This window comes from Dermacentor silvarum, chromosome 8 (genome assembly GCF_013339745.2).
Source record: "Dermacentor silvarum isolate Dsil-2018 chromosome 8, BIME_Dsil_1.4, whole genome shotgun sequence".
In the NCBI taxonomy this organism is placed as follows: Eukaryota; Metazoa; Arthropoda; class Arachnida; order Ixodida; family Ixodidae; genus Dermacentor; species Dermacentor silvarum.
In genome coordinates, this window is record NC_051161.1 from 71,055,535 (window position 1) to 71,078,057 (window position 22,523).

At 46.6% G+C, this 22,523-nt stretch overlaps 1 protein-coding gene across 1 annotated transcript in view; it reads left to right on the top strand.

The window, feature by feature from the left end:
• LOC125947664 (lipase lipl-5-like) overlaps window positions 1-22,523 on the top strand; it is a 52,934-nt gene that overhangs the window by 21,243 nt on the left and 9,168 nt on the right. Inside the window, exons 6-10 of the mRNA XM_049672876.1 lie at window positions 8,173-8,287; window positions 12,580-12,730; window positions 13,613-13,705; window positions 19,705-19,845; window positions 22,296-22,367. Of these exons, the coding sequence (XP_049528833.1) occupies window positions 8,173-8,287; window positions 12,580-12,730; window positions 13,613-13,705; window positions 19,705-19,845; window positions 22,296-22,367 (572 nt within the window). The remainder of the gene's footprint in view (window positions 1-8,172; window positions 8,288-12,579; window positions 12,731-13,612; window positions 13,706-19,704; window positions 19,846-22,295; window positions 22,368-22,523) is intronic.

The window sequence follows — 22,523 nt, forward strand, 5'->3', positions numbered from 1 at the left end:
CGCTCTAGAAAAAGAAATGCGTTGCACTAAATTATGCTTCGTACACGGTGAAAAAATATGTGCTTGAAACGGCTCCCGAGTCTCAATATTGTTTGTTGCTTTTTCTCTAATACGGTCACCAATATTGCTTATATTTAGTTCGCGTCTTTTTCAATATCAACCGGCGAATTCTCTCTTATCAGGACGTATTATGCAAACAGTATCCTCTCTTATCAGAATGTATTATGAAAACAAGTAGCACCACATGAAGGTGACGACTAGATATAGAAGCAATAACTGTGTTCGATCAGTACAGTATTTAGTAGGGTTTTTGCCACAGTTCAGTTCTATTTGGAGAGAACACCATTGGACTGAGAGTCAGATGCTTTGATGCGTGCGGCGATTTTTTTACTGACACAGTGATACACGTGCAGACATATTCACCGTGATACATTGCAGGTCTTTTGGATGGTGCAATATAACGCGTAAAAGAGCTTGCCCTCCAATTGCGCGTAAAGGACGAACGCATAAATACGTCCAGCATACCGTGGTAAAGTTATCACATATATATTTTTTGTTATTCGTGGCGCCGAAATATACATATATGGGGACGGATACCAGCTAAGCTGTTTGGGCTGAATACATGGGCTGCATTCATTATGAAATCACACACTTTTTTTTTTCATACGGCACCACATGATGATGATGATTTATGGCATCCCCTTTGAAACGGGGCGGCGACAAATAGTCACCTAGCCTGCTTGATTAATCAGGTATACTATACATGTTCTTTATCTTGCATTTTGTATACCTATCATTATTTTTCTTTTTTCAAAAATTTACCTTGTACCGCTGCCTATGATTTTAAGAGATCAGGTCGCATCGCATCTTTTAACGTCCCTACTTTTTTTCCACCAGTACTCTAATCGTCTCTTGCTGATCTCTACGGCTGATCTGTTTATGTTTCCTTCACACTTTAAAACCCAAGCGCTTCTGGGAGTTGCACGTTACCTACGGTCTCGCTGGGTGTATCCCGTCGCATTCCATTAGGATGTGCTGAGTGGTCTCTGGATCTTTACTGCAGCATACACATGTCTCATCTAATTCCGAATATTTGTTCCGATATGTTTTCGTCTTTAGGCAACCGGCTCGAGCCTCAAATAGCAAGGCACTGCCCCACACTACACCGACACAAGCGCCGCGCGGTCACCGCATCTCCCATGCATCTACCGCAAACCGTTGCTGCCGCGCCGGCACCTCCGACGCGCGTGATAACCATAAAAGCGCAGGTGACGTGCACAGGCGCCGTCGCCACACTCTCCCCCTCTACCCCTAACCTATATCCATTGCTGCAGAGCTGTCACCACACCTCTTTCCCCTCCTCCCTCCCTCCCACCAGGAACGAACGTGACGTTATAACGACAGAAGCGAAGGCCACGTGCACAATCATGTCCAATCGTATTGTATCCATTCCTGTCACCGATACGGACGCAAGCTGCCCAGGGTACCCCCCGTTGGAACGCATGCGGGAGTTTGCATAAGGGGCTAGAGGTAAACACTTCGCTGTATCAAAAAAAAAAAAAGAAAACGCTCAGGAAGGCTTTCACCTTTTAGAACCTATCTTGCCCCCAAACAAGATTCATTGTTTATTATGTATTTCCTCTTTTCACGTAATGAACGGCACATGCGCTTTATTAACGTGACATAGTAGTCTTGACAGGAAAAGTAGCCAGCGCAGACTTTTCAAGAAAGAACTCGCAGTAAATAGAGACGATGATGATTGTTTTGGGACAAGATAGCTCCCAAAGAGTGCAGCTTTTTAGGGGCGAATCACCTTAGGACCGAACCTTGTCCCTCGTAGTCCGTAGCTCTGGTTGGCATGGAGACCGCTATGTATGTATGTATACGCATATAACATATATATGTATATGTATAGTATATGTACGCCAAGCTCGGATTCCGGAAGCCGGAACGGGAAGCCGACTTCCACTTCCGTTCCGCTTCCGGTTCCACTTCCGGTTCCGGATAACGCTTCCGGCGTTTTTCTCTCTCGTCCGTAGCTAGGGGCGCTGCGGTGCACAAGGGCAAAGGGAGCCTACATGTTGCATGTAGGCTCCCTACAAGGGCATTGTTCCCGACGCGCGCTCTCTTTCTCTCGTCTGTATAGCTATGGTTTACCCGAATGATCCCCCGGTGCTTCGCCAACTCATCATCATTCACTTCGTAGATATGCGGTGATTTTTAAGAGTGAAAATCAAGTAGACCTATTTTGTAGTTCTCAGTCAACAGTTGCATTTGCATACATCGAGTCATGCTCTGTTGGTCTAAAATTTGCTTAGCGAACGCTAAATCAAGGCCGCTGTATAAAAATCCCCGCATATCCACGAAGTGAATGAGGATGAGTGGGCGAAGCACGGGGGATCCTTCGGGTAAACCATAGCTATGGATGAGAGAGAAAGAGAGCGCGCGTCGGGAACGAACGCCATAGGGTGCCTCGATGCCCAGCGCCGCCGTCCAGGGTGGAGACAACCCCGCTGGCGCCGCCATATTGAGTCACACGAGCTGAGACTCAGCTACGCTTGCGTTCATAAATAGTGTTACTCGCGGCGCACTTCCAAGTGCTTTGCCTTGATTAGGATTTTTTTATCGGTATCGCATCTGCACATTTTTATAACAATAGCCGTTTACTCCTCGAAGGTCCAAGACGTAAATGTATGGCGCCGGGAACATGCCCCAAGTTGCCTAATTCAATTTACATTTAACATGCCGTGTGTATGTTTGAAATACGCACTATTAATTTATTTATTTATTATTTTTTTGCGCTTCGATGCTTGGTATATAAGGTTTGCGACCCCCTGTGTGTGGAAGTTTTTCTTTTTCGCTGTTGTATTTTGGTTTACACGTCACGCCTCCTCTACCGTAGCCAGCCACTCGCGCACGGCGGTTACTTTCCCTTGCGTTGCGCGTGCTCTTCGCGTTCGTTGCAATTATTTGACGATATCTACGTGCAATTTTGCTTTTTTTGCCCACAAAATTGTGTGCTGACAGGATTAAGCTGGTGTAAAAATTACTGCGATGTGGAAATAAGGTTTAGTTAGTGCTGTAGAGAAACATGTAACGTAACTTGTCTGTGTCAATCTTGCGTAGTACACACAAGAAACCAAACGATGCACAAAATACATTTACATATAATGTTTAGTACAATCAATCATGAAAGAGATATGTACATGAAAAATTATATGTACTGTGTGGCGCCTGAAGGTTATGCTGAAAGACGAGATAAAAAAATTCGCAAGGTAGGCTCGACACACAATTCGGGATAGTGAGAGTTTTTTTTTTTTTAATTTATTCATTACATGGGGGGGGGGGGGGGGTTCAAGTGAGTACATCAACCTTATTACACACAATGTAAATCGCAAAGAAGAATGCAAACAAGAAAACGCAACCGCGGGTAATATTAATCAAGATATCCAGCCAGAATACATCAGCTACCATCGAATACGTCGCATCAGCCACACACATCGAAGGCGAGTACAGAACATTTTATAAATAACCATTAGAACACTGATAACTACATTGAAAAAATAAACAACACTGCATACATATCGCGTACAAAAACCGTAAATGAAACTAAGACAGTCAAATACAGATTAGCAATGTTTTTTCACTTTGAAAATATAGTCCATGATGATGTAAGGCTGTTGAATTTAACAGACGGCGCCCATCCTGTCGATTTCCCTCGTACTGGTCCTCTTCAAAGTGTTTCTAAGTACAAGTAAAACAACAAAAGTGATTATTGATATAAAAAGTTGCCTTGTAAATACAGCTAGAAAACCCATTACAGTGCTTAAAAATAAATTTTCGCAGAAGTAATGCTGTATTACCTCGCTTCACACGTTTCGAAGAAATGCACAGGCTACAACAGACACCATGCCAGAAAGCGCCGAACCATTTTGGTCCCATGATGCCCCTTAACTCTACTACACCTGGGCATACCGTGCACAGGCATTTAAAGACCGTCACAGTACCCACTACGATCGGGAATGAGCACGAATGACCATCGGCTTACGAGCACCACGCTACAAATATATTCGTCTAAAAAATCAGCTATATAACGTAACAACCTGAGATCCGCAAGATATCTGCTGAGAATAGAGAAAATCACAATGCTTCGCTTGCCACGTACACAACAGCCGCTCTCCCCAGAAGAAGCTCTGCATTCTTTAGTCCCAAATAACCAGTACCGAAAAAAGAAACTGAGGGGAAAAAAAAGAAGAAACAAGAGACACACGATGTGTGCTTCCCGTGAAAAAGTAAAATAGGTGGTTTACATGACGATTTGTAGCTAATGTAAGGCTATTTCGCGGCGAAGCATTTTCGTCAGTTCTTAAAATAAGGGTACTACTCGCATAGACTGCGCTGATCAAAACTGCAAAAGTCTATGCGACGCGCGCTCGCAAACCATAGGCTACTCAGCATCGGTGCAGTGCTTAGTTCGTGAGCGAACGTAGGTACGCGAGCGAGGATCAGAGAATACTTTCTTTTTTATGAAAAACACGATGCGATAGTCTAACTTTCTTGACACTTACCTCGCAAATGTAGGAGCTATCCGTTGCCTTCCAGTGATACCGCTTTACTTGGGCTTCCCATCTCTTTCTGCGCTCTGGGTCCCGGGGGAAGCGTAAACAACGAAGCCCTTTACGCGTCGATCCGGTGCACTTGGGAACACAACAGCACATCATGTCGACTCGATGCACTTGACAAGCTTGTCATTCATGCGGCTGAACACTGTCCAGCAAGTAGAAGCGTCAGCGAAGCATCCGCGCGCACTGTGTCTCGAACTAAGCACCGGCACCAAGCACTCGCAACCACTCGCTGTGACTCAAGATGGCGTCGCAGCGAGAAAGCGGCGGCGCGGGTGTGGTCAAAGGATGGCACCACCCTGAACGGCGGCGCTGGCATCGAGGCACCCTAGAACGCCATTGTGCAATGCAGCGCCCCTAGCTACGGACGAGGAAGAGCGCGCATCGGGAACGAATGCCCTTGTGCACCGCAGCGCCTCTAGCTACGGACGAGAGAGAGAGAGCGCGTCGGGAACGAGAGAGAGAGAGAGTGCGTCGGGAACGAGAGGAGGAGCGCGCGTCGGGAACGAACGCCCTGTGCACCGCAGCGCCCCGAGAGAGAAAAACGCCGGAAGCGTTCTCCGGAAGCCGGAAGCTGGCTTCCGGTAGCGGAACGGAAGTGGAAACTGAAGCGGAAGTCGGATTCGGTTCTGGCTTCCAGAGACGCGGCGCGACACCGGCTGGGACGCGATGACAAAGAAGCTCCGAAGCTTGCCTCCTTCGTTAGCACGCGGGGATTAGTGCAAAGGCCATTGTCCCGCCTGGCAAGATGACCGTCGGAGGGCAAGAAACAGGGTCACCGACTTTCGTGGAAGGAGTGTCAACCCCCTGTTTCCGGAGTTGCCTCGTCCTTGCTTCGAAGGTGCAACATTAGAGGCGGAGTTCGGTGAACAATACGAACCCCTCTGATGGTCGCATCAAGGTCATCCGAATCCCTAGCCGGGTCAACTAGGGAAGACTGATGTTTTATAAGGAGACCCCTTACGTGCAGTGGCGTGTCCTGACGTTTCCGATATGTGCTCCCGACATGTAGTGAGCTGGAGTGTGCTTCCATATTGGAGCCACTAGTAAATACTGTAAAATAAACCCTTTTTTTCTCCTCGCCTTACTCCCGGACGTACTCATCCATGGCTGAGGATCACCGGCCTAAACGCTACCCGAGTATATATATATATATATAATATATATATATATATATATATATATATATATGCGTATACATACATACATAGCGGGTCTCCATGCCAACCAGAGCTACGGACTACGAGGGACAAGGCTCGGCCCTAAGGTGCTTCGCCCCTAAAAAAGGTCCGGCCTGCCGCGTGCACCGAAAACGATGTGATCCGCCGCGGCGCCATACGTCGGGGGCTGGTGTCTGGCATGGGCATAGCAAATGCGTCAGGAACGCGCTTGAAACGCCGTCGCGCGTGCAAGCCGACGCGTTCAATAGCCGATGACTAGCGCCGTTCGGCCCAGCCAAGCGGCCGATAATGCAACTACGGCCGTCACGTTCGCTCCCATTGCAACGCACCCGACGCGGCAGGCCGTAGCGCGTGCAAGCCGACGCGTTCAATCGCCGATGACTATACTCGCGGACAACTTTCTCTGGCAATGAAGGGAAAGCTACGGGCGCGTGTATGCTGCACATGTGTTAGCGCGCCAAGTAGTCCGGCAGCGTTTGACAGTGCTTTTGGTTGCTCGGAACGGACGCTGAATCGACGCAGCTTTCACGTGCGACGGTTTCGCGTTTCCCCCGACGCGGAAGGTAAAAGCCGCAAAATAAGTAAACTTTTACGCTCAGTGGTGTGTTCTGTCTTATTTAACTGTTGTTAATAAGCTGTTTATGTTTTCTCTTCCCCGGCCTAAACCAACGTAGATTAAAACGAGGGACCCTTTTCAGAAGCGCTCTCGCTTCTGCGCGCTTTGCCTCCGTAGCTTTCCCTTCATTGCCACAGAAAGTTGTCCGCGATTATAGCGCCGTTCGGCCCAGCCAAGCGGCCGATAATGCAACTACGGCCGTCACGTTCGCTGCCATTGCAACGCACCCGACGCGGCAGGCCGCACCTCTTTTTAGATGCGAAGCATCTTATGGTCGGGGCTATGTCACTCCCTCCCTCCCTCCCTCCGCCATACGGCGTCCACACCCCTACTGCGCTTCCTCCTCCCCCTCCTCTCCTTGTCTCATCTCCTCTCCTCTCGGCATTCCTCCTCTCCGACGATCCTCTCCTCTCCGGATTGCGCAACGAATGGCAACATTTGCGGCTCCGCGCGCGATAATGTGAAGCAGCGTAGATTTAGAGACGCGGACGGTAGGCGCCCCAAAGCCACCCGGCAACAGTCACCGACGCCGCGCGTATTCGGTGCAAACGCGGGCAAAACGCCGACGGCGTCGACAACAGTTCTGCGCGTTGCTGGTGCTGCTGCATGTCCAAGTTTATACAGCTGATAAAACTACCTTGTGTCGACCCCATCCATGGCTGCTTCGCATACTACTCAGGGTTCCCCTATGGGAAGATGGTGTAATTTTTTTATCCAGCGGCCGTGGCTAAATAACGTATCTCACGAGACCCTTTACGGAATGAGGACTTTCACAGAATTAGCTGCAATAAGTAAATGGTTGGTTTTTAGGCGAAGCTTGCATTGGCTCACAAGTTTCTGTGGCGTTGTCGTGGTCATGCAAAAAAGGCATGGCAGCTCCCAGCGTAGAGCAGCTGTTCCAGCTGCGCCAGCGCCAGTTCACGTGATGAGCGCGGCCAATCAGGGTCGATTGGTGTGTCGCGGGGAGGGAAAGGGTAGGAAAGGGGGTTGGCGCGCGCTCCGCCGGACTTCCTTGACCTTAGATCAGTCTCGGTGTCCGGTTGGGAAGGACGCGCGTGGTGCGTTCCGCCGAGGAGCAGGCTACGTTTGAGCGACGGCGCCGCGAACTTACTTGGGAAAGGTCTCGTCGTCGATGTGCTGATTCGAGCGTGAGGGCTTCCGAAGCACAGGCGAAACGTCAGCGAAGTGCCGCGAACCCCGAGTTGTGGGAGCATGATGTTGAGGCCAAACGTCAGCGTCGTCTTGCCCTCCGGGAACCCGACAACGGTGATGCACGCCTCGGCAGCGCTAGTGCCAACTTCCCCGGTGCGAGGGCCAGGTTTCAACGCGAGTTTCTCAACCGGAACTTCGGAGCCAGTTGTAGTGCGTGTGACCGGTTGGGGTTCGAGCGCAACGAGGTACTCGTCAGTGCAATTCGTTCCGAGGAACACAGAAGACCCGCACGACACACGCTTACCCCCATCTTCTGGTAGGGGAGGGTTTGGTAATATTTTCTCTAATCAGTGAGCATACGTGTCAAATCTTTTTCCCCATATTATCGCTGTTTGGCTGCAGTTCCGCATCTATATTAACATTTCTTGTGCTCCTCACGCTACAGAAAGAAATGTGACCTCAAAGTTTTAATAAATTTCTGTTTGCGAGAAGCTTGTGTATGCTCTCTCATTACAGACACACGTGTAAGAATTGATGTAAAAGCAACGGCAGGCGCTCGCACTACAGCCTTGTTACAGAACTACGGCCTCCGCTTTCGCAGGTTTCCTTTTCGCCGACGCCGGTTTCGACGTGTGGGCTATGAACTCGAGAGAGTCGAACCCGTACTCCTACCACAAGACGCTGTCGAAAGGCGACCCAGAGTACTGGCAATGGAGGCAAGTCTCGCTTTCTCTATTTGCTATTGATCTATTATTTTACGCTGTCAGGGCTTATATAGAAAGCTGACAGTTCCAGTCTAGCGATTCGGTCGTTTACATGGGCGCTCGCGAAACTGCCACGGAGTCGCTGCATGCATTTTCTCGAGAAGGCTTTGAAGTATAGAATGTTTAGTATCGCCAATCCAGGGCAACGCTAAGTGCTGTGGCGCCATAGAAATGAAATTGCTCTCGCGCGAATCTTTTTGGTAGTTCTGGCAGCGTTAAAACAGGCGCCCTAACTTCATAAGAAGGACAAAACCTAACAAACATTTTGTCCATTCTCGACGAAACGCAATTAACGAGGTCAAATTGGGATCGAATCCGGTGGCTTGGGCGAAGCCATGTTGCTGCACCAGCTGCGCACCGACGCAACGGGTGTTTAGCAATAGGCTGCGACAGGACTTGCTGTACCGAAACATGTAAGTAGGCTAGCTTTTTTTTTTTTTTTTTTTTGCTGCGACAGCGATCAAGTGCGTGGCACTGGGGTTTGCCTCGTACGACCGTCCACCCATTCGGTTGCGCAGACGACGACCGTCGTCATCATCGACGACGCACGACGGTGATCTTTTTGTTTCCTCGTCATGCCCAGCTTCGAAATTGCCCCAGCATAAAGATAAATAATACTTCTCGAAAATCGCCTCCACGGGGGTTCGAACCAATGCCAGTGAAGCAATGGCCATGTGGAAGTCAAGAGATAATGAGAAAGCTCTTTATAGAAAATCCAGAGTGTTTAGCCAGCGTATTTTCGCCTACATGCTACTCCGCAGCGAAAGGGATGAAGGAGAAGAAAGTCCCTAGAAGAATGTGGGCTGAAAAAAGGGGGGAAATGCAGGTCATGTGATGTTAGCAGCAGGGTAAGTGTGCGATGCGACGAAGGCAGTTGGTAAATGCAAAATAAAATAAAATCACAGTGTTGATGAGACGACGTGCTTGAGTCATAGTTTAGACAGCAAACCAACTGACTCAATATATAAAAACAAAAAGTCCAGGGCTTTTCGCTGTTTTGACGGGCAAGGCCAGCGACCCAGCATCCGTGTCAATGTCAAGGGGCCTTGGTCGAGCTTTTCCATGTACAGAGACTAGCGATGTCGCTCGTCTCTGTAAGCTGGGCACTCAAGCAATATGCGCCCTACAGATTACACCGCGCCACAGTTGTCACAGCATGGATCTGTCGTGTGGCCATTGCAATAAAAAATATTCTTCGTGTACGCAACGTTCAGTCGATGCCAGTAATAGCCAGGGTCTCCAGATGCCGTGGTAGACATTGTGGTAGCTTTGATTGGTGTTCTGGGCCGATGTTGGACAAAAACTTGTAATTGCCTGAAGGTGAAGACCATGCCGTTGATTGCGTACATGTCGCTTCGCCAAAGCTGAAGCCTCACTTATAGTGAAAACCAGCTTTATAAATTTTATGTGATCATGTCCTTTGTGGGCTGCCTCATCTGCCTTTTCACTACATATTATACCGCCATATCCTGGAATCTACGGGAATGTTATCACATGTCGAGCGTAACCACCGAGCTATCGCACGACAACAGTTCTGGGCAGGGCAGTTAGTAGAGAGCTCTGGGCTCCACAAAGACTCTGAGAGTCGTGGCATCTGTCCAAATATTTCGGAGGTTCGGAGGCCAGAAAGAGCAATACTGTAGTTGGCGAAGATTACATTATATCTATCGCACAGAAATTGTTATTCACAAGATATCGGTGTGTTTTTTGTTGTTGTTGCCTTGAGCACATGACACGTATCCACTAGGGGCGATTGGCCAAGGTTCGTAATGGAGACAACGAAATTCATTCCTTCCTGCTAACTTAATGATGTGTATTGCCTAGGCTTAAAGAACAATAATTAAAAGCACTAAAAATAGTTTAAATGCGCTCACGCCAACTTTTAGTGGCTATATCTTGCAAAATCATCGGCTAGAATTTGTAAATTGCAATATGTGCCGTAAGGTAATTAATTACCAATTAGTGATCTTTTGGTAATTAGTTGAATATACGTTTCGATTTCTCGGGATAGATATGTTCGCCTCTTCGAGAAATCCTGCTTAACTTGTGTTGGAGTGGTCGAGCATGGCAACCTGTTTAATGAACTTTTTCAATTTCTTTTTGCTGGTGCTTCTACAGGTGATGGCTCACAATTCGCACTAAAGTATCCGTACCTTTCAACAGTCCCTGATATGCAGGTCTCATATGACGGCATTTTAGCTCTTTTGGTAAATATTAATGATAAAAACATATCCGTCCACACGGCAGACCAAGCTTCTACGCAAATATGCGGAAGGGGTAGCTATCTCAGGATCATTTTCAATGCTTCACAAACACAGAAACAGGCCCCAGATGCCTGGCTAACAGCAAAAGTTATTCTGGTGCACAAGTTTGGTGAAAAGAAAGATGTTGGAAGCTATCGGCCAATTTCACTCCCGTGTGTTTGCTATAATATGCTGGAACACATCATTTCAAACTCAATCTACATCTATCTTGAAAACACGAAGGGTTTTTTTTTTTTTTTTTTTTACACAGCTGGTAGAAGCGAGTACAGATTTTTCATATTTCTTAAACCATGAAAAGAAAGTCGACGCTGTATTTCTATACTTGTCGAAACCTTTCGATCGTGTCTTACATAAGGAACTAATTAGTAAACTTCTAGAATTTAATATCAGTCATGAAGTCGTAGGTCAAGAATTATGCTATCTTCCACAGGTGATCTTTAAAAGTTTCAGAAAACCTAAAAATGATCGCCCCCTATACTGAAACGTCATAATACTTCTAAAGGTAAAGTGATCTTAGCGAAATTTCTGGTTCCAGACCTGCAGAAAATTGCTCAGTGGGTTTCCGCGAACTTTTTAACGTTCTCTTAAATTACAAGTACGTGAAAAGTATTTGAATATTTTTAATACAAATACGAAAAGTATTGAATACGGAAATTAAACAAAGGCATTGTCCTGTGAAAATTTTTCCGTAGTCCAGTCATCCGGGAGATTCGGAATCAGCAGCGACATTGTAATCGAAACGGCACTTCAGCGACTCAGGCGCAAATTATCAAACAACATGTGGCTGGATTAGTGGACAAATTCGCTTCTTTTATAGAAGACCGACCTTTCGTTACGCTTCTTACCAAACCTTAAGACAGAACGGTCTCTGGGAACATGCTCACATTGTCTACGTCTCAACTTGGTCCCTTTGTCAGAGGAAAGGGTCCTGGGACACTGGCCCAGACCGTCCTCAGCACAGAAGGGTTTGAAAGCATTGTTGCGCTTCTGGCCTCCGAACTGGTCTCAGAGACAGACTTCAAGCAGTGCTTAATTCTCCGTTTTTTGTGCTCTTCTTTACATTTTTTACATGCCTTTTCTATTATCTTTTATTCCCCTTGCGCCCTTTCACCAGCACAGGGTAGCCAGCTGGTCTAAGAACTGGCTAACCTCGCTGTCTTTCCGTCTATGTCTCCTTCCTCCTCCTCCTCCTCCCCCCTTCTATCACGACAAGGAGAAGACCCTCTTCAGACTATGTACAATGTGGCAAACCCGGCAATTTCTGTAAAACAAACACTCATCGAATGTTCCCAATTTGACAAACGTCGAGAAACACATTGTGATCATCCTGATGTCTTGATAGACTTCCCTCATTTACAAAAGAAAAAAAAATATCGGATTCTGTTGATTTTCTTGTAAGCAAAAAGAAGGTATAAAATTTTTGTACATTTTTTTTCTGTACAGTGACCTAATTATAGTTGCTTGTGAATAGTGCTATTCGGGAGACAATGTTCATTACACGGCAATGTCATATCATGATGGCTTTCTCGTGCCATTCACCTTTTGTGCTCTTTGGTGTCAGGTTCTGTTTCCATTTCATATGAATCTCATAACTTATCTGCCTTGATTACTGTTTATGCACTTTGCTGTGTACGCAACATTTCCGTATGATTAAAAAGTACCCTCGTTTTTATCAGTGCATGTGCTGTCTTTATATGCATTATATTTAAAACTTCATGTCTAATCTTAGCCGGTATTGTGGTTTTTTTCCTCCACTTCGAGAAATTTATTTTTATTTATCAAGGTACCTACATCGCCCTTAGGACGGTATGGTATTTGTCGGGAAAGCTTTTGATCATTTACATATTTTTCTATCATTATTGTTCTGTTCTCATTTAGTGTCTCTTGTATGGTTCTTTACTCCGATTTTGGCACGATTTTGGTAGCCAAATTTCTCGCACTGTCGCAGCCAATAAACAAATGTGGCGCTTGCTGATGCAGCTTCGACGAGATTGGGCGTCATGACGTGGCTGCCTGTATCGACCACGTGCTCAACGCAACCGGCGCATCGAAAGTGACGCTGCTATCTCTCTCCCAAGGTGTGACCATCGCTCTGGTGCTGCTTTCGACCCGGCCTGAGTACAACGACAAGGTGAGCTGTTGCAATGTCATTTACGTACTTGGATTCTGCATTTGTTCTTTCTACTACCCGCCGTGGTTGCTCAGTGGCTATAGTGTTGGGCTGCTGAGGTCGCGGAATCGTGAGGTCGCGGGATCGAACCCTGGCCACGGCAGCCGCATTTCGATGAGGGGCGAAATGCGAAAACACCCGTGTACTTAGATTTAGGTGCACGTTAAGAACCCCAGGTGGTCCAAATTTCCGGAGTCCCCCACTACGGCGTGCCTCAGATCGTGGTTTTGGCACGTAAAACCCCATAATTAATTTTTTTTCCTTTCTACTGCGTTTGGTGCAGCGCTAAAATACTGCAACAATACGCGTCGAGAAATGGAACTCAGAAGACAGTCACAAAACAAAGAGTGAATGCTGGGCAACTTCAGACTGCTGTTTTAACGTTTAGGAGATACCCTGAACTTGGCACCGACGGTTACTTCCTTATTCAAATGCGTGTGACACGCAGAACGTTTCTCGCTAAGCAACCGGTGATACGACTTGAGTCATATATCTGTTTCAGTTAAACGGAAAAAAATATTTTCTGGTGTAAATGTTCTTTTGTAAGTCGTGAAAGTTTATTACTAAGTTTACATCTCTCCATCCCCACAGGGACCGCCATCAGATAGATTTGTCTCTGCTGTTAGAGTGATCGTTCCGAAAGGCGTCTGTGTTGGTTTAGATACTTTGACAAGTACGCATTTGCCTCCAGATCTAAAGTTGCCCGTCTTATCAACCCGTATTTTGTAATTTTTTTTTTGTTAGAATTAAGATTATGCTTTTGGGTGGCTGACTGTGTTTTTTTTTTTCATACTTGGTCTTAAATGGGTCCCGTTTTACAGAATTATGTGCTTTCCTCTCTAGGTCGATCTCGTCGTAGCGTACGGTCCCATTGCAAATATCAGCAACATGGGGTCTCCCATGCCTTTATTGTTGAACGTGTTTCAGCTTTTAACGGTGAGTACCAAATGTCCTAAACATACTGCTACGCCGCACCGCAGCCGTCATGTAAAGCGTTTCTAACGTACTAATTTAGTTGTGCCACCATCATCTGCCGAATCGAAGTGACATGATATGGCCACTTACTGGGGCACTTCAAGGAGCACTAAAGAAAAATAATGAGTCAAGCTAGATTTATAGTTTCTCTATAACTACATCAACGTTTCCTGTGTTCCAATATGGAACTTTGTAAAATTGCCGCCAAAGGCTCCGCTGCTGCCCCTCATTTTTAACCATCCACGCCACAACGGAAAAAATGACGTAATATGTACGTGACCTCCTCCTATGCGGCTATGTGCTGACGTCACGTGCGAGGTACCATGGTCCACAACAGGTATTCAATTAACTTGAATCAAGGAGAGCTGGCTGCACGTAATAGACAAACTGAATTTGCAAAGAAACGCTTTTTTGGGTCTCTATAATGCGACACATTACACCTGCACCGAATACATAACGCTTTCCTTTGGTGTTAACTGGCGTGATTAGTCGACCGCTTTCGATAATAACGTGTTCGCTATCGTATTGGCCGGCACCAGAAATATATATAGCGAACGATCTATTCTTGGACGTACGGCCCATGAAGCTCTGCTGACAAACTTGCCGTGTTCCAAAGGCGTACAGAAAGCTGATGCATTTTGTGAACCAGATTTAAACGCTGTGTTTGACAGGAAAATGCTATTAGTCCACCATTCCTGGAAACCAGTTGTAGATAGTTGTGCATTCGCGGACGAGTGAGCGGTGCGGGCTATGCACCAGCGCACCGAATCCCATGCCTCTGAAGAACAAGTTCCACGTTTTCCAATGTTCCAATTCTTTTTCTCCGAATATACCACCGATCAAGTCCATATTTCTAGGTTTGCTACATGCCCTCTACTGTGTTTGTGCAATTGCTTTTAAAAGAAGTGAGCAGCACAAACTATCGCTTCAGTATGCAGTTCGGTTCACGTGTAACTAAATGCCATATCTATTGCATAATCAAGCTTGCTTTTCGGATACACGGACGGAAAAACACGAGCACTCGCTGCCCATTGTGTGTAGCTGGTCGGGAAAGTGCTGTATAGTAAAGGCTTGCGAAATTCCTAGATATTACGGGCACAGTAAATTCGCGTGCGATTATTGCGTGGACGCCACTTTGTTGCAGTCTTCCAGTTCTTTCTTCATGCCCACGTGTTTTAATGCGATTGGCATTCTTTGCCTAATACAGGTGTTTTGAGCCTATCTATCTATCTATCTATCTATCTATCTATCTATCTATCTATCTATCTATCTATCTATCCATCCATCCTCTTACGCCAACCGAGTGGCCCAAGTTCTGTGCCAGCCTGGTCTTCCAGGCTGGGCCACTGGTTCTGTGCTCGTGATCGTGATCGAATCCATCATCATCAATCTAGCTTTGTCATCTGACTCTGGTCATGACGTCGTCGTGACGCCTTCCACGCCGACTCAGAAGCCCAAGTTGTCTCATAGTTTGGGCCACTAGGAGGTCGTGGTCGTGATGCCGTCGTGGTCGTTGGCATCGTCATTAAGGCTTTGTAATCTGACTCATCATACCGTCATCGTATGCCGTCCCAGTCGTTCTGTCATTGTCATTCCATCATGTCACGTGTCGCGTGACGTTGTCACGCGTTCTACGACGACTTGTAACCCAAATTATCTGACACTTCGGGGCATTATACGTGTACTTGCGGTCGAGATACCATCGCGGTCATTGCATCATCTTCATTCAAGCTTTGTCATCCGACTCCCATCGTGCCGTTGTCGTCACGCAGCCGTTTACCATCGTCATCACTTCAGCAACGTCATCGCGTTGTCGTCAAACCGCCGTCCTCATACCGCCTTCGTCACTCCATGGACGCCATTCCTTCTTCGTCCTTCTATTGCAATCACGCGATCGTCATTCAGTTGTGATTATGCCGCCATCATCATGAAATCGCCGTCATTGCGTCGTCGTCCAACACTCGCTGTGATGTATTTGTTCTCATACCGGGGGGTCGTCTTCCAACCGTCGCGGTCCTGCCACCATGCGTAGTCAATCCACCTTCGTCCTTTGGTTGTCGTCACGCCATTGTTGTGACTGGCTCGTTGCCATCGCACTGTCATTATGTCATCGTCGTCAGGCTGTCGTCGTTACACGAACGCTATCATTTCTGAATTACAATCTCATTGTCGTCATGTTGTCGTTGTCATACCACATTTGCCGTTCAATCGACATATTTTCCTTCGTGGTCGTACCAGTCTCGTCACTGAGTCGTCGTACAGTCGCCGTCATGCCGTAATGCTTTGGGGTGACCTTGGCAAGCGAGTGACATAGCAAAAGGGGTCGATTCCAGGATGATACGTCGGATGCAGCCGAAGCAACGGAAGTCTCAGAAACGCTACAGATTTTAAATAACGTGACTTCAGCAATGGAGTGTGTCGCTACATTATTTAAATGCTAATCGCATTACCATCGACATTCATCGTCAGATGTTATTTTTTCAAAGACAATGTTTTCTTTTGCGAATTCATATTGATTTGAGGTTCATGGGATCTGGGTATCTAACCACTTTCTCCTCGTACGTAGTGCGCTACGTACGAGACGAAAATGGTTGATGCACGTAGGTCAACAAAAAATGGCCTCGAAAGGAAGCTTGGATCGAAAACAAAAGCATGAAGTTGGCGTAGAGCTATGTACGGGGCAGTAACAACGCGTAATTAGCGCAAAGAGGCCGAAATAAAACACATATGCACTCGTTCAAACTGCGTGCGCCTAAAACAGAAACCGGAAGTGTGCCTTTATTCATCGAAACATGTGGGCCCATCCCAGAGGTAGTGCAGTGTAAAAGTGTGGACCAATCCCGAAGGTAGTTGGGTTAACGAACAAATTTCATGGTACACTCACGAGGCACATTACCATTGAGACAATGCGTACGCATCTCAGACTCCATGCTAGGACCCCTTTCCACCACCTGGCGAGCCTCACTGCTGAAAGGACCTGCTCGACATTTAGCGCTACTGTCATCGTGCATCGTTTACTTCAGGGTACGCACCTGCGGCCAAGCCAGTGCTTCCTCCGTGGCGTTTGAGCCGTCCACAAGTACATATAACGATTCCAGGACTACAGAAGAAGTCAGATGTACCGGCCCCTGCTCTAAAACAACTGAGCTTACTCCTCTTGCATGAAAAGTACAGCAACCACGTGCACATCTATACCGATGGATCGACTACGTCGTCCAGTTCTGGTGGTGCGGTGGTTATACCAACGCAAGGAATAACACTGCGGTTCAAGACATCACATGCGTCGTGCACTGGAATTCATTGATTTTGAAAGACCTAGAAAATGGGCTGTGTTTTCAGACTCAAAACCGGCATTACAGTGCATGCAGTCAGTTCTCCGACGCGGCTGTCATGAACAGTTGACATACGAAACCGTGAAACTTCACCATCACGTCCAACAAAAAGGCCACGAGGTTGTCTTTCAATGGGTACCTGGTCATTGTGGAATCAGTGGCAATGATTCCGCAGATAACGCTGCTCGCACATCACACCAAGAAGAGCACAGCGTTCCAATTCCGCTTTCGAGGACATACGCCGCAAGGCAGCTTCGACACCTCGCACGCAGTCTCTCACTGACCGAGTGGAACTCGCCAAACTTAGACTAACACGACTGCATCAATTAAACCCCTCACTGCAACTTCGACCTCCATTCGGACTTCCTCAACGTGAAGCTTCGCTTCTCTGTCGCCTTTGGTTAGGAGTTGCCTTCGCAAAGGCATACTCTACATTAATTGGAGTGACCGACAGTGCAGCATGAGAGGTCTGCGGCATCGACGACACTATCGACCACCTGCTGTGCCACTGTCCACGATATGCCCCAGAAAGACAAGAACTTGCTAACGCGCTAAAAAAACTGTACAATCGGACGCTTTCCGTGCTGCTGGAACGCCGCCCCCACCGCTTGTCGGCCCATAAAGCGATGAAGGCACTTTTGTGCTTCTTGAGGACGACGGGCTTCCGTCAACGTCTGTGACTATTAGTGCAATAACACGCGCATCAGCGAACTCACCGCTAATTTCCCTTCTTTCCTTCCCTCCTCTCTCTCCCTGTCATCTTTGTGTTCCCCTTTCCTATTCCCCCTGTGTGGGGTAGCCAACCGGACGTTATTCTGGTTAACCTCCCTGCCTTATTCCTTTCTCTTGCCTCCTCCTCCTTCATGGTACACTAATGCACCCAAGAAGACTTTGTCTTTGTTCGACCTGGTTCGACTTGGACCTGGACCTGGTACCAATGGTACCTCTAGAAATGTTTCCTTCAATTTTTTTTCTTCTTGTTGTCTAATTTGTTTTATTGCGATAGCAATTACATGGGCACTCCACGGGCATTTTTGCCGTCGCCGTGGTCGCTGTCGCCGTGAGGTTCCGTATAAAGTCCAATGGCGATAAAACCGTCGCCGCGCGCCGTACGCTGTGTGTGCGAGTGAAAGCGTGCGAGGGTGAGCCGGCAACCGCAGCTTTATCTCGCGCACGCGATCGAGGAAGGTGGCCGGAAGCGCGCGCTCTTCGTTCGCTCGCGGGGCACGGGGAGGAGGCGACGGAGACGGTACGGAGGGGGGTGCGTTCTGCTCTTGTGGCTGCTGCTGACGGAGCTTCCGCGCAGGCACCGTATCTTGATCAAAAGCGATCTGCTCTGTGGCCGAAGAGTGCGCCCGCGGGAGCCTCATCTTCAAAGCGATCTGCGATGGGTAAAAGTGCATGCGCCGAGTGCCGGTAGCTTCGTATGCGCTGTGCTTTCGATGTTTAAGTTCGCGTTGAAGGTCAATTTGCCGGCTGCTGCTGGCGCGCTTTCTCAATCGTCTTAAACAGTTTCCGCGGTCATCGAGCGAGATGTGTTCATGTTTACCTGTGCGCGCGTGACACCGTGCTTGTTTATCTAGTTAGTAAGCGAATATTTACAACCTTATACGGCCGATAAAACAACTATCCTTTCTTCGTATAGCTGTCTACTAATTTGCTATCGCAATCAATGCTTCACCTTTCTGGCGAAACTGCGACTTTTTTCTTTATATCGCAGCGGAGGGGCGTAATAGATGAAGCACTGTTTAGGTCATCGTATTGCACGCGTGTCAGCATGCTATAAGGCTACTCAGCGCTTTATTTCTTTTTTTTTCCTTTTTTTTTGTACGCCATGTAGCGTTTGTCTAGTAATCTCATACTGAACTTTTAAAAGACCAGCGACATGCGTTTCCCTCGTTTACGATTTCAAAAATAAATCGAGACGCAGAATCTTATATTCGAAAGCAGAGAAGTTTTCCCGTGGTAGACGCGCTCGCCTACTTGCTACTCTGCAAGAGAGAGGAGAGAGGTGGAGGGAGAGAAAGGCCCTAGAAGAACTAGGACAATTGAAAGTGACAAAAAGAAAGAATAATAATAAAGGAAAACAAAAATAACGTCACGGCGTGATACCTTGATTTCACTTTCGGCATCTTCAGGAATCAACATTTTAGTCCCCCTGGTTATGTTTATTTCTCTGCTGGCGTTTTATGGAGTGTACATTGTATTCTGAATGGCAGCTGGAGTTCTGAAAGGCAGCCAACTGACTCAATATGGGAGAAAAATATGCCGAGGGCTTGATGTTGCACGAATCTTTAATACCAAGTACCTAATATTCCCCTAAGCTTCAGAAGGCTCTGAACTGAACAAAATTAAACTTAATTTCACTTAAATACTTGAGGTTTGCGTATATACGCTTGAACCCATAGACAGAGGTTACTTCTGGGTCCAGCTATGAATGCACATTGATTATGAGTATCGGTACACAAAGCGCTCTGATATAGTGTTGTCTTCTCTATCTCGCATATCTCGCATTCTTCTCTGAACATTCTATAGTCAAGCAGAATATTGTTCCACCGGTTCCACACAGCCACATTTGTCGCAACAGGGGCCAGAAGGTGTCCTTATCTGCTTATCGCCTCACTGCAGCTTTTAATGGACCCTGACCACAAAGGAAGATTTGTAAACGTACATCCTGCAGTGACAGTTGGATGCCAGATTCTGGGCGGGCTTCTCTGCACTTCGTTTATCACGTTGACCTTCTTGAGCAGTCCTCGTCAGTTTAACCAGGTGAGGATGGCGGTACTGTGTGACGAATACTGGAAGCGGAAGAGACGCACAGCAAAATGGGGAAGGCAGAAAGGTTAAAAACAGAAAATTGGTCGTTTTTTGTTGTTGTTGAAGCATTTGTTTAAACAAAAAAAATTACGAAGTGTCCATCACCAGCAAATAGATCAAAAAAGACCAGAAAGTTTGGTTTGGTATACTTTAGCGAGTTTTAAGACGGGAAGGTAGAAAAAATGTGGTAAGAATGAAATAGTACGGCACTTATGCACGTTTATGCCGTACAATATTTTATATATAGCAACTGCGGCATATGAATTATCACGAGAACCTATAGAATGACGCTAAAAACACTCTTCCAAGCGTACTTATTGCGAAGAACAAGAACCTTTAAAGGTCGTTTACCAATGTAACAAAGTTTTATTGTGACTAACAACAGCAACAAATTGGGCATATTGGTGAAGTTGCGTGGTGACAGATAAACAGAGCAACGAAGAACGTGCACTTATTAACTAAATAGGCGTAAAGAGTGCTGTTACGTTAACTACGCTTCTATTCTGCTACAAAGCCGGAATTAAGCTATAGTAAAGTCATTCGATCGTTCGTGTACCACAGCGTAATTATCGTTTTTCACAACTATTAAGGTTCTCTGACATTGCTCTCAAAATACATCTCGAATGGGCCATAAAAGGGGTCAGTGCACTGTAAAATAATTTTCATCCTTAAAAGTGAAAGAGGGATTAAAAAATGAAAGAGGGTGTAAAGTTGTTCATAAGCCACACCATAACACCCAAAAAGAGTGTTAGGGTGTTATTTATAGACACATTTACACCCTTTCTAACTTTTATGGGTGTAAATTATTTTACATCGTGGTAAGACCAAGCCGATCCAAGAAGGGAAAACTGAGGGAAAACGATTTCGCATGCACCTTAAAGCACGGAGTTTTCCGTGACGTGTACGCACAGAGTATACTCAGCTACATGGCTGAATGATGGATGTGTAGACTTCACTAAAACGGCAATGTGCAGGCCAGTTGGTCTTGCGTATTAGGTAAACCAGAGCGCAGTAGACAAGGGACGACCGCAGAACGGTCTGTGTAATTCGTTTCTGCGACCCTCCCTTGTCCTATGCAGTGTGATTTGCCCATAATGCGCGCACAAAAATGTTGTCACTGCTACGTTCAAAACGACTTCTGCTCAATTTCGTACTTGGTGAAGGACGAAATTGTTTGAAATGGACGCATAAAGAAACAAAGAGACCTGGTGAAAAAAAATATGACGAGACTGACGACGCTTATGAACTGATCAATTTAGGGTGCGCAGAAGAAGGAACATGTACCAACAGGGTCAATAATTTTCATGATGAGGGGTCTGAGAAAAAAAAACTGAATATTTTCTACGCCTGAGCACGCAGGCTGGATTTCAAACTTGCTAGGTTTGCAAGATATATTAGTGTATGCGTTCAACACAGCTAGGTGCGTACTGCTATAATGTGTACAAACCAAAACGTGGTGAACACCGGACTTGTTCGCGGAACCCGCATCCCGAAAATTTTTGACACTGCCTGTATATGGAGAAATACATGCGCACGAAACATATCCATGTCTTTCAGTCTCTTCATACCTTTGTGCGTCATTTTAAACTCGTGGACAACTTTGTGTGGCAATGAAGGGAATGCTACAGGGCCCTATAGCCTCTGCACGCGTGTTACTTCGCCAAGTATACTCCGGGGTGCTATTCTGGTCATTTTCAAGTTCCCCCATATTGTCCATGTCCGCCATCTTGTGAGCTCTGGTTGGCCCACGGGACTGCTACGGCCTGTCTGATTGACTCAAAATGCCGCCATTAGAGAAAATTACAATATGGCGGAATGTATATAATTACGATGTCCAGAATAGCACCCCGGCAGAGTTTGACAGCGCTTTTGGTTTTTCTGAATCACTCCAGTGCTGTAGGGACAAGTACTGAATCAGCGTGGCTTGAACTTGCGGTAGTTTCTTACTTGCGCCAGCGCGAAGAAAACATCAGTAAAATGAGCCAAATGTGGCACTCGATCAGTGTGGTAGTTTAGTTGTCTTATTTTCTGGTTGTAAATGAGACGTTTATGTTTTCTCTACGGCAGCATAATCTAACGCGAATGAGAATGTGGCACGTCTTTCAGGAGCGCTCTTAATTGTGCGTTCTTTGCTTGCGTACCTCTCCGTTCATTGCCGCAAGATGTTGACCGCAAGTATAGCAGCAGTTATGCATTACAGCAAGCACATTCTTTCGCAAGTTATGCGGAATCGTACTCTCGTTTGCATACCGCACTCTTCATTCTGTCGTCTCACCAGACATCAGCCAAATCCGCTGCCTCATTATCGAAAACAGAATGCCATGAGCTGCCTATATAGCTACACTTTATGTTAGACACTTTGGTAGGCATGACGGTTTGTGCTAATCGACTATCTCTTTCAGACGCGAATGCCGATGTACGGGGCCCACTACCCAATCGGCACGACCGTTCAGAACTTGCACCACTACTACCAGGTAGCAACGCTACATTTTGCACCACTCGAAACGGTTTATTTCCTTGCCGTGGAAAGTTAAACTACTGCTCACGTGCACCTTAATCACGTAATGATTGTATGCGTGTAGTAATTTGTATGCCCTACGAAAAGCGCTTGTAGGCATCGAATAGATGTT